At 38.2% G+C, this 13,371-nt stretch overlaps 1 protein-coding gene across 1 annotated transcript in view; it reads left to right on the top strand.

Moving 5' to 3' along the window:
- Window positions 1-11,976, top strand: part of LOC134797048 (parapinopsin-like) — an 82,444-nt gene extending 70,468 nt beyond the window's left edge. Inside the window, exons 6-8 of the mRNA XM_063769267.1 lie at window positions 3,505-3,645; window positions 11,062-11,151; window positions 11,224-11,976. Coding sequence (XP_063625337.1) covers window positions 3,505-3,645; window positions 11,062-11,151; window positions 11,224-11,967 — 975 coding nt within the window. The 3' untranslated portion in view covers window positions 11,968-11,976. The remainder of the gene's footprint in view (window positions 1-3,504; window positions 3,646-11,061; window positions 11,152-11,223) is intronic.
- The last annotated feature ends 1,395 nt before the right edge of the window (window positions 11,977-13,371 follow it).

Here is a 13,371-nt window from a genome sequence, read left to right as displayed (position 1 = left end):
AATATTTTCGCTCTTGCTTCGCTCGCGTTTTCAGTAACATTCTAAGATATGATAAAGGTGACATTCGGGTGGCGACTGCAGTAGCATTACTCTGTTGCAACGTTACTGCTGCAGTACTGTCAATTTTTGTGATAAAATGATGTGACTGATTTAGATACTAAAAGTAGAAATGTACAACTGTCTATCAAACTGCGATTTTATATCGAAAAATTTTCGCGCTCGCTTCGCTCGCGTTTTCAATAACTTTCTAAGATATAGCGACTGCAGCAGCATTACTCTGTTGCAACGCTACTACTGCAGTACTGTCAATTTTCGTGATAAAATGATGTGACTGATTTTCATACTAAAAGTAGAAATGTACAACTGTCTATCAAATTGCGTTTTTATATCGAAAAATTTGCACGCTCGCTTCGCTCGCGTCTTCAATAACTTTCTAAGGTATGGCGACTGCAGCAGCATTACTCTGTTGCAACGTTACTGCTGCAACACTGTCAACTTTCGTGATAAAATGATGTGACTGATTTCCATACTAAAAGTAAAAATGTACAACTGTCTATCAAATTGCGTTTTTATATCGAAAAATTTTCGCGCTCGCTTCGCTCGCGTTTTCAATAACTTTCTAAGGTATGGCTACTGTAGCAGCATTTATCTGTTGCAACGTTACTGCTGCAGCACTGTCAATTTTCGTGATAAAATGATGTGACTGATTTCCATACTAAAAGTAAAAATGTACAACTGTCTATCAAATTGCGTTTTTATATCGAAAAATTTGCGCGCTCGCTTCGCTCGCGTTTTCAATTACTTTCTAAGGTATGGCGACTGCAGCAGCATTACTCTGTTGCAACGTTACTACTGCAGCACTGTCAATTTTCGTGATAAAATGATGTGACTAATTTCCATTCTCAGCTGTAATGCGACAATGAACGTCACTCAACTAACCAAAAAAATTCAATGTACCTAATCTCGATGACCCTAGGGGGCTATTCATAAATTACGTCATTTCAAATTAGGGGGGGGGGGGGGTCTGGACATCGGATGACGGTAGCATGAAGTAGGAGGAAATGGGGTCATTTAAGCATGATTTTTGGATGATTATAGGGGGGGGGAGTCAAAAATCGTCAAAAATCGATGACGTAATTTATGGACAGCCCCTAGGGAGAGGGGGCACCATGGTCTAGAAATGCTTAGGGCATCAAAACGGCACTGGTCGTTTGCGGAGTCAAACGATTTGGGACTCGCATTACCGCCTTCCAGAAAAAAATTCAATCATTCGCGAAAGTCTCGCAACGCATTGAGGTTACAAGGGGCACGTGGTCTTCCTCAGGAGTCTGAAGAAGACCACGTTGAGTGGCGCTCTAGCCAGGCAGGCCGGTTCGCTTTCGCTCGCGCGCGTATACCTTACTGTATCGTCCGATATACATCTACTACTCTGTCGTTTAAATCACGTGTAAAATTTGAATAAGGGCGAAAAATCTATTGATTTTGGAGTGTAGTTTTATTTAGTGGTGCCTAATTGTAAAATATTTTATCTGGACTGCAGTCCTCTAGCATATCCATCTGTCAACTTTACTTCAAGCTCCGCCTCCAGGAGAGAGGGAGAGAAATTAGGATTAGTAATTAGCCGCTTACTGACACAGACCGAAGACCACGCGGGCGGAGCCGCGGGCACAGCTAGTTACAAAATAATAAGCCCATAAACCTATATCCTAATCCTTTAAGTACCCGGCACAAATGTCCCCAAAATACCAGCGGCGTTCCCGCGCTGAATAGCCAACGATATACGCTGGACCAGGTACGAACCAGACCTAGGATCGCAACCCCTATCCCGCAAGCGTTTTCCCAGGTCCCTCACAAAAACCTTCGCCTCGGAACACCAAGGACCAGCCGACTCAACAGCGAGAGGGACAAATTCAGTTTTTTTATAACATTCAAATTAATTAAACAATCAGCTTAATTAAAATACCAGGATAGGTACAATGTCAATTATTCCATTAAATTATTAAAGTAGATGCTTACATTACATTATTATTATCAATAAATTACATTTATAAATTATTCGGTAGATCAAAAAAATCTTTAATATCGTAAAAAGAGTAGTTCAACAGCCATTTTCTTAATTAAAAAAAAAATATTTGGGTGCTACCCGCATTCTTTATCTCCCTTATATCCCTATGCATACAATACATATGTATGGCCACTTTGGCCGTCATTGTCTATTTGTTGCTGACTGTACATACTATTGTAGTGCGTAGCCAATAGCAAGAAAAAAAAAATGTAAAAAAGAATTATAAATAGTGAGATTAACTTATTAACGGGCTAGGCTGAAGATAAGATTTCCTGCTATAGATGTATTCATTACCATAAAGTTTGACACTTTACACTGATAGAATCTAAGAACTCATCCTAACTTTTAAAAAATCTCGTTAACTAGTTCGCAAGTTATCCTATGACAATGAGAAACCTAATACCAATCAGAATCGTTATGACCTAGAATTTTTAAGGCTATTGGTTTTACTACAGTATCAAAGAAAAGGAGACCCTAAAAATAATAAAATCGTAGTAAACCACAATGCTGGGATATCTCCCATTAAAGAACATTTTATTTTATGAAAGGCCGTTACATTTTGACGATTTCAGCAATGAGTTTACCGTATTTCGCCACACGAATTCAATCTGGGTTAGTGGATCGTCGAACCCCCAGTGTAAATTTAATTCGATAGCGTGACGTCGCGCGTTCGCGTTTGCGTTAAGTAGGTACCTATGTCTATTTTTGCATGGGATTTTGAACAGCGCGCCAAGCGGGACGTTTTGGAACCTCAACATCCCATACAAAATGACACTTAACGCAAACGCGTACGTCGCTTCACGCTATCTAATGTCACGGGTACAGTTGTCATGAATTGTGGTTAAAATATAGAAAATTGTAAAGGCTCTGTGCGTAATATTTCGTTTCTACATGCTCATGCCGCTGCAGTAGCTTAACTATCTAGATTTATAAAATTTCTGTCTACATTTGTATGCCTTCTTCTTCTTAGTCTTCTTACTCTTGTCAGAGCAGAACAGGTCATTGAGGTAGTTGTATGGCCTTTTTCGTTGTTTCCCGCCATGCTTCTCTATTTATTGACAGCACAAACGCACAGATTTAAAGGTGACCCGGTGAGAGCTTTAACTTGGTCGGTCCATCGCATTGATGGCCGCAATCTGGGTCTTTCACGCTATACAGGTTGTAACAAAAATAGCGGTGATCCATGTAAGGGCATATTCGGTATCGCGTTCAGATTACGAAAAAGTAGAGTAATTTTGGGTGCCCTGTAAACCAGTGTCGTGTATAATAGACACAGCTTATGCTGAGCGGCATCCTATTTGCTGTATTTGTGATTAATTACTTTGTTGTGTTTATGTATGTTTTATACCAAATAAAAAAACCTATTCTATTCTATTTGTGATACACCAGCAAAATATGCATTTTCCTAAGCTGACAATAACAATAGTCGTTTGTTACAGAACTCGCAGCGGCTCGGCCGCGTAAGCCCCGCGGAGGCGAAGGTCACGGGCATGGTGTTCGTAATGATCATCTCTTTCACCATCGCGTGGACACCCTACTCCGTGTTCGCTTTGATGGAACAGTTCGCTACTAACGGCATTGTAAGTGTCACTATGTAACCTACAATACAATACAAATAATCTTTACAATAAATATGGTCCTATTTTCCCGCACTAGTGCGTAAAACAGCACTTTTCGTGCGTATGTCAAAAGTTTAAAGGGCCATATGTACTGTAAAACGTTGTACGATAGGTACACATGCGAATATGTAATTCGCAACTCGTGTCGATTTAAAACACTCCCTTCGGTCGTGTTTTAATTTATCGCCACTCGTTTCGAATTTTCTCTTTTCCGCCCTTGTATCATAAATAACTATTATTGCACACCTCAATAAAAGAAAACAATAAAAAACAACGGGTTGCACTCCGGGAGTGCCGGCAGAAGTGAAAACTCAATGACATTGTAACAGTTTTTCGATCAGGTCACGTGTCCGTCTTAAGTCTTACGAATCTTACGGTCACGTGACCTGTCGCGAGTTCAACATTTATTCCCCATCACAAAAAGTGCACAGCGCCGCTAAAGAAGTTTTCACTTCAAAAATAGAACAGCTACTAACGGTATTGTAAGTGTAACTATACGGTATTGTAACATCTAGTATATTGTCCGCACTTTCACCATCGCTTGGACACCCTAATCAGTGTTCGCTTTGATCGAACAGTGCGCTATCGAGAGGTTAGTCTGCGGCAGCCAGATTCCGGTAATCCGTTCAGCACGCAGCCGGTGTTATGAGTGTTATGACATTGTATTGCACCAAACAGAAGCACAAGTTCCGCTCTTGCGACTTCGCTCTGGCCTGCCAGTCAAGGCAAGCTCAGAGGCGAGGGCCGTATTAATTTATAACAGAGCCCTTTGGAGTGGGGGTCCGCGGAGTCGCCACTCACCGTGCACCGTCAACTCGCCACAAGCTGTCGCCGCGGGCATAATTATAATTTCAATTTTATTTTTCATATTTATATTTTTAAAGATCTGACAGTTTTGAACGATTCACGGTTAGTTTCACTAGTAGACTTATATCGACCGGGATATGAACCGTGATTACCTTTTTATTGTCTCATCATTTGTCATCAACTCATCAGTTACCCGTGAACAAGATGCATATATCGACGCTTAAGAATCAATATTGTCTAAGTAACAAAAATACAATTTTACAGGAATCGTAAAAAACGATTTAAAAATTTTAATATCAAATTATTGAAAATATTGAAAGACGATTAAAATTATAAAAAAATACGTATTACGTTCATTTTAATCGTCTTTCAATATTTTCAATAATTTGAAATTCAAATTTTTAAATCGTTTTTTACGCTTCCTGTAAAATTGTATATTTGTTACTTAGACAGTATTGATTCTCGAAAACAATAATAGGTAATCACGGTTTATATCACGGTCGATATAAGTCTAGTGAATACCTATCTATACTGTGTTACAATTTTTAAAAATTAAGTGGATTTTACTTAAAACGACATGATAGTCGATTGAAAATATTCTGTTGGCGATGAGCCAACAATGCCTGTTAACACAATATCGCAGCGTTCTTTGTAACCTATAGCATATACCTATAGCGGCAATAACGCTCCATACCGGATATGTACCTTTCTATACTCCATTGCAAATAGGATTACATAGGTATAGGAAAAATGGTTCTTTATAGTGAAATTTTTAGGATGTTATTCAATATACATTCCCCAATTGTACGCTCCAAATCTAGTTCTAAATAAATCTAAGAAGACAATATTTCAACTCACTTTATCCACCAATCATTAGCCACTTTCAAATCATAATTTGTAAATTATTTAATATTCTAATTGTTGTTTACAATAAATAATCGAACTCTCCAAAATACGCGCTTTAAAGACTACACTGCTAAAACGCTCTCTAGTTTCCTAATAGAACCTTCTGCAGTGCATTATTCAGCCAAAGCCTCTACAAAGGCTGGCATCGCCCGTTAGTTCGTTAACTGCCAAAAGCGGACAAATACGCAACAGAAGTCTACAATTACTTGAACAAAGACCTTTTAGACCTCGCACAAGGGCTTATTCAAACACGCTTCGATGCTTCAAGTTATCGTACTAAATTCACCACAAACTTTGTTTACCGGGCGTGGCGACAAATAATTAAAACGAGCAAATAATTAAAACACAGATTGTACTCCTCAAACGGTGACACTTTTGTTCGATAACTTTTAGAAATTATTAAATCTTTAGAGTGCCTATTTTTCATCTATCTTCTATCTATACATATAATAAAGCTGAAGACGGTCGAAAGTCTGTACATGGAAGATATTTGAAAAAAAGTTGGCTGGGTATACTTAGAATCGATAACACAACACGTTCCAAAAGTTTTTAGAATTTTTGTCTGTTTGTCTGTTTATCTGTTTATCTGTTTGTCTGTTTATTTGAACGCGCATCACGTGAAAACGGCTGAACGGATTTTGATGAAAACTTTACTAATTTGTCGAGAAAATCCCCGGCCAGGTTATAGGCTATAAAAATTCAACCCCTAAAAGGGGGGGTAGCCACAACAGTCGATTGACTTAAGTTTGCCCCTGAATCTTATGGCGATACTTAGGAAGGAGGGGCAAACTTTTTCACATAAGTGCTACCGCTATTGAGTACCCTGGTAAACTAACAGATGGCGCTGAATTTAATACGTTGTGACATGAATAAGCCACCGAGGAAAGATTTTGCCAAATTAACTCTAGAGGGGGTACGGATATCAACAATAATAATTGAATAATTATGTTGATTTAATAAATTAATAATACAACAAAATTAAACGACAGTAAATTAATTGCCCCTAATTGCACAGTGCCATCTTTTGGGGAACTGAGTAAACATTAAGTAATCAAGAAAAATAAAAATGAGTTTACATAGTTACTTAGTGGTAAAATAAACACACATATCAACATGCATATAATTGCATAATTATTTAAAATTATAAATTTTCTCCATCATGAATTAATTATATCTAATCGTAATTATATCGCACCCATATCAAATCCATATTCATAAGTAGGTATCGCCGCCTTTAAGCACTTAATAATGACAACGAAGGTGGGTACTTTGAAAAAAAAAACATTGACCTCTGTCATTTGCAGTGCCGGATTAACCCTTTTAAGCAAAATAAGCACTTGCTTAGGGCACCACGTCTAGGGGGCACCAAAACCGTAGGCAAAAAAAAAACGCGCAGGCTGCATCTGCATTGCAGTCGTCGTGGAGTAGGTACCTACATGAAACTTTTATACATGTACAAGTACCCATCTAATAACGAAGGCTCGTAGTGATCAAGTAAAAGAGTGAGGGTACGTAAGAACATCTCCAACGTAGGCTTTCGATTTGACCTTACGCGGAGGCCCTTAAAGTCATGGAAAAAAATCTTGCTTTCGGGCTTGCGGCCAGCCGATTTTTTCGACATAGGTTACCGATTTTATAGCGAATTTTGCTTTCTTGCACGCCACATTTGTCGGCCAAGCCGAGTTGCTCCTTAGCCGCGATCCTGAGACCTAACTGTCAAAGTGTTATAAGGGGCCCCGTGAAAGCCGAAAACTAAAAGCATCCTATCAAGTAGCGCTTTCGAGCGAAGCCAAAGAGCGAGCAGTAGAAGAGTCGTGATTACATGCATAGATTCGATTTCAAGCCACTCTTTTGCAGTTCGGCGTAAGGTCTTATGCGAGGTTTTCTGCCTTATGGCAAAGTTGATCTTCTGCCTTAATTACACTTGGGCGTGGATCCAAATCCAAGCTCTCCTCTTTCGCAGATGGGCCTTCTGCCTTGCTCACACTTCACATTCACTTGGTCAATTCCAAGCTCTGCTTTCTTGCATCTTTTCTGTATGAAAACAACCTCGCTGAGACCCTTAAATATCAAGCCTTATGCGAAGCTAGGCTGATAGAAAACTACCCCATCCCTTCTCTGTATGAAACCCTGGATTCGCGCATGGTTGGGACTAAAAGTAAAAATGTACAACTGTCTATCAAATTGCGTCATTATATCGAAAAATTTTCGCGCTCGCTTCGCTCGCGGTTTCAATAACTGTCTACAATATGGCGACTGCAGCAGCATTACTCTGTTGCAACGTTACTGCTGCAGCACTGTCAATTTTCGTGATAAAATTATGTGATAGATTTCCATTCTCAGCTGTAATGCGGCAATGAACGTCACTCAACTTACCAAAAAAAATCAATGTAATCTCGATGACCCTAAGGGAGAGGGGGCACCATGGTCTAGAAATGCTTAGGGCATCAAAATATCTTAATCCGGCACTGGTCGTTTGCGGAGTCAAACGATTTGGGACTCGCATTTTATACGCATTACCATGCCTTCCCGAAAAAAATCGAATCATTCATGAAAGTCTCGAAACGCATTGAGGTTACAAGGGGCACGTGGTCTTCCTCAGGAGTCTGAAGAAGACCACGTTGAGTGGCGCTCTAGCCAGGCAGGCCGCTTCGCTTTCGCTCGCGCGCGTATACCTTACTGTATCGTCCGATATACATCTACTACTCTGTTGTTTAAATCACGTGTAAAATTTGAATACTCGTAAGGCCAAAAAAGCTGTTGATTTTGGAGTGAAGTTTTATTTAGTGGTACCTAATTTAGTAAAATATTTTATCTGGACTACAGTCCTCTAGCATATCCATCTGTCAACTTTACTTCAAGTTCCGCCTCCAGGGGATAGGGAGAAAAATTAGGATTAGAAATTAGCCGCTTACTGACACAGACCGAATTCCACGCGGGCGGAGCCGCGGGCACAGCTAGTACAAAATAAATGTTATCTTCAATGTACGCCATTATAATTGTAATTGACGTTTCTTGTCACACCTTAAACGTAACAAAATTCGCAATAAATTGCGTCTTAAAATAAACTTTAAAGTATAGGTACCTACTAAAAGTCAAAACACAAAGTCGCTGCACAAATGTTCGTCAGTTTAAGAAGTACAGGCTACACCTACAGTTAATTTTTTTGCTCGTAGGCCTGGCCGGCCTGTAGGCCACAACCGGTATATTGTTTATCTCAATTATGCTCAAATATATAATAAAGACAACAAATGAAGATTAGAATAAATTTAAAAGTGGAAAAATTACTGTCTTGGGTGAGAGTGAACTCACAGCCTTTGGATCGATACTCCAGCGCGCTGCCATCCGAGCCATCAAGACCTCATCCATAGCCAGCAAAGCAGGCATAGCATAGCAGGTCTTGGTGGCTCAGATGGCAGAGCGCTGGAGTATCGATCCAGAGGCCGTGAGTTCAAGTCTCACCCAAGACAGTATTTTTTCGACTTTTGAATTTATTCTAAGCTTAATATCATCGTTCGCAGACGTTTCTCCTTGTTAAAAATTAAAACAAATTTATGTTCGACAACGCAAGGCTCAAGCTGCTTATATGTTATATTTTTTCAGCTTACATATTTTATGCGCTTCGTTTTATGCGCTACGGACTACTACTTATAGTCTGTTTGGGTCTCTATTGTTTCCCAAAAAGTTTTAAGTCATAATTAATGTATTGTTTGTCCACATTAATTTTCGTTAGTCATAATTTGTTTGATTTAGAAACGCGTAACTTTTCAGAATTGCAATAAAAAAACCTAACCTAACCTATCTATAGGATAACCTTACGAAAATCCTGAAAAGATAACGGTTTCAGTTTTAGGACTAATGATAATATGACAAACAATACATTATGTCTTAAAACTTTATGTGAAACAAAGGGACCCCAGTCTGTTCTCATTTCAGAATTTACCGAAATATAACGTTAGCTACCTTACGACTATATTCAAAAACTAAAATCAAAATCAAAAATGTCTTTAATGCAAGATTCAGAGTGGTACCTAAAGATGTTCCAATATTTTTATAAGAACACATTAATCTACCCAACAGAGTATGCAGTAGGTCTCCTTCATCTCTTCAGTTCGTACTAATAATATTTAACATTGACATTTAGAGGTCAATTTACCTATTACATAAGTTCATTAAAATTAAATTCAAAATATTCTTTTAAATTATAAAAACTTGTTTTGTTATGAGTACCTTCTTTAAGGATGATTCACGTTAGACCGGGCCGTGTCCGGACCGGAGCTTCCGGATCTTACTTTTCTATGACATGACAGGCGATCACGTGATGCTTTCCATAGAAAACGACGCGCCGGAAGCTCCGGCCCGGCCCGGCCCGGTCTAGCGTGAGTCAACCTTTGATGTAGCTTTTTATTATTTCTTCATAGGTGTAACAGTTTGTGTTTACCATTACTCAAAGTCATCGAAAGCCCGAATATCAAGCGGTTTTTACTATGGTAAAGAACCACAAACTAATTAATTAATCCTTTATCAATTTTGTATTTCCGTCATACACCAAGAATTCTTTATTTACTGCCTTCCTCGGTATTGTAAATCAGACAGTTTTCTGACAGCTTAAGTCCAAACTTTCCCTAGACAGTTACAAACAAAATATACGAACTTAACGGCGAGTAACAAAATACTGAAATGCGGATTTATTAGAGCGTACTACTATTACCTAGACTTTAAGACAGTAAGATTTGAAATGAAAATGCAGTTGAGTTTAACCACTATCATTCCTAAGTTCTCCTAGCGTCCTAGCACATTTAGAATGTGATCATAATCAAAAACATGTTTAGTGAAACACAGCTCGGCTCGGACGTTTCAATAATTGAAATCAATTATTGATCGTTAAATTTACCATATTACTACAGACTATCTATCTATAATAAAGCAAAATTATTAAACAGGTTAAAAAATAAAAATATAAAATTGTAATATTAACTCAGATTTATAGACGACCATCGAGAATTTATTTTATTACCTTTATTTACCGAGGTTTAATAAAGCTTAATGTGAGTTAATATGTGTTCAAAACGCGAAAGTTATAAATATTATAAAATTGTAATTTAATTAAGAGATCATTAATACGTATAGTATATGCATACCTATTATAAATAGTACAATTTTCTATTTTACTCGTATTTTACTCCTCAAAGATCCTGGCAACCGCTGCCCTCATTACGAGCAGGTAGACGTGTAACCCAAGTATTGTACCCTTCCAACGGTAAGGGGCTTACATTTGCGACGATTTCAGGTTACACGGTTGTAGGGAAGGGCGATTATAATTGCATCCTTATGGCAGTAGGTAAGGCCTTTTCACAACCGACTGTACCTTTTGCTTGAAAATGGCTAAGAAGACGCGTTGATTATTTTCATATTCCCCAAAATCATTGTTACAAAGAATATCATGAAATCTTATATTGAAATGGAGACGGAAAATGTCAAATCACAGATGGATTACGAAGGAAATATTTTTCGAAATACTAAAGTCTTATCTATTCTTATCTTCAGGCATGTTAGCGGAATTGTTTAATCTCCATTAACTACAAACAAGAGTTCTTCGAAGTTTCCGAAAGATTGTTGTGGCTGTTAAAAGTGGCTTTCGGTTAAAGGTTATTTTCCTTTCAGATTTCGCCGGGAGTGGGGGTCATACCGGCACTCGTCGCTAAAAGTTCCATTTGCTACGACCCTCTAATCTACGTCGGAATGAATACTCAGGTAACAATTACCCCACTCGACCCACGCTAAAATATATTTTCCGTTTGTTTCACAAACCTTTTTTGTTCACAGTTTCGGCAATCCATCAAACGTTTCTTCGGCCATCATAGCAAGGGAGGGCTCTCTCAGACAGAAAAAGGATACGACAACACTCTAATGTCCCCCGCCCACAGAATGTCCTGCCTCAACGATTCTTCCCGACAATGCTCAGAGACCAACGTCTCAATCATCCTAAAAAAGCCTAAAAATAAAAAAGTAATTATCGCCGAAGATGCCTCAGAAGTCACAAATAACGGGACCGTAAGAAATTTTCTTAGAGAAACAGAGCTGTGCACGATTAAAGAAAACAGAACTTCTTCAGAAGCTGAAAGATCTGTCGAGACTACGCACGAAGACGACAGCAGCAGCAGGAAACAGGATTACGACGAATCTTCAAGGCTATTCGAAGACAGCCAGACAACGGGCAAGCTCGACAACGTCACCTACATGATGAAAAACGTTTACGGTAATCTAGCCTTCGAGGAACATGCTACAGACTCTCCAGACGACAGCAACCTGACAGAGTTCCGAGTCACTAAGAAACCGAAACTGATCAAACATAGCTACTCCCTCGACTTCAGCGGCGTTTCTAACCATAGTAAGAAGAGAAAATTCTCTATAGAAAGTAAACTAGAGTCACTGAATCAATCTAAAACTTTCTTTAAGAATACTGCAGTAAGTAAGTTCATCGGTCACAATCCTAAACTCGGTCAAGATAACTTCAAGAGCTATCTGTGTCGTTTCGATAAAAACGAAAGTGAAAAAGACGATTTGTAGCTGAAAGGGCAAGGACTAGTCTAAGTAGTGGATTCAAAGAAGAAAGAAGGAAGTTATCAATTATTTATATTTTGTAATGCGTGATCGAAGGAAAGTGTAGTATAATTATAATTCTGTGATCCTCTCTTATTGGAAGGATTATTAGGTGCTGTGCCGGTCGGCAGTTTTTAAGAAAAGAGCTATCGTCAAGTATCTGTGATATAGATTTGAATGCCAAACGAAAATGAACAGGTATTGAATATGTTTGGAATACAGTATTTGCTAAAGACATTAGAAAAATTACATAACTCATGAATTCGAGTAACCTTCGAGTGTTCATTCTAACCTACGTGTCTCTGCGATGAAGATTACAGTAAGGAAGTTGCCAATTATTATAATATAGGATTAAAAATTATTTTTAACTAGAGTAAGATCATCCCTTAAGTTTGTGTAGTTTGATATTCGGATTTTTAATACGATTTTAGCGCTTCGCGAGGAACGCGTACGAAATTTTTAAATATAAGTATAATTTTATTTTATAAAATTTCGGTGAACTACGATTGTGGTTAATGTTAATATTATGTCGTTTTAATAAATTCTAGATGTCAGACAAACGAGGTCGACCGAGATAGTAAATGTACAACGATTAGTATGTGTTTTTAAAGAATTCAAATATTATATTCTGATTACATCGTTGGTCCTAAGGGCAAGCCTTGAGGTAACCCACAGACTGGTTTAAAATGGCTATACTTACTCCAGTGGGCCAGTAGGGTTCCCTTTAGGGGGGAATTAAAAAAGGTAATTCGTTGAAATTTTAGTAAATAAGCATTATTACTTCACGCTCTTAAACGTATCTCTTAGTGCAATTACCTACTTTCACAAGTCGATAAATCATATTATAATAACTGACAGGCTGTTGGAAATGTTGCGTTCAAAACATTTAATATTTTTTTAAACTTAAAATTTATGGCCAATTTGCGTTTACGTCCGGGGATGATAAACGATTTTAGAGCGGACACCGCGTTTCCTGTTCCGAGATGTTGTAACTATACAGCAGCAAGGGCTGCAAAACGCTTACCTATAGAAGAAATTCAGAAAACGCTTAAATTTAGATATGTCATGAGACCTACACAGCCTAATTAAGCATGACCACAGCCATGATCGTGAAATACATGGCATTTAAGTGTAAAAATACTAGGCTATAACATGACATATAAGTATGTAAATACTCTAGAAATGCTTATGCATTTTCCTGAAAAGAATAATTATTTATTTTTACGCACTCGCACTTGACCGGTTTTTGAAGTGAAAACTCTTTAGCGGCGCTAGGTACTTTTTGAGGTGGGGAAAAAAAACAAAATAAAATAAGTTAATATACCTAATTTCTTTTAAAAAAAAGGGAACCGCCTTCAAAAAACCAACCCA

The sequence above is a fragment of the Cydia splendana genome, chromosome 14, assembly GCF_910591565.1.
Source record: "Cydia splendana chromosome 14, ilCydSple1.2, whole genome shotgun sequence".
In the NCBI taxonomy this organism is placed as follows: domain Eukaryota; kingdom Metazoa; phylum Arthropoda; class Insecta; order Lepidoptera; family Tortricidae; genus Cydia; species Cydia splendana.
Note: the sequence above shows the minus strand (reverse complement) of the source record. Positions and strands in the feature narration are given on the sequence as shown.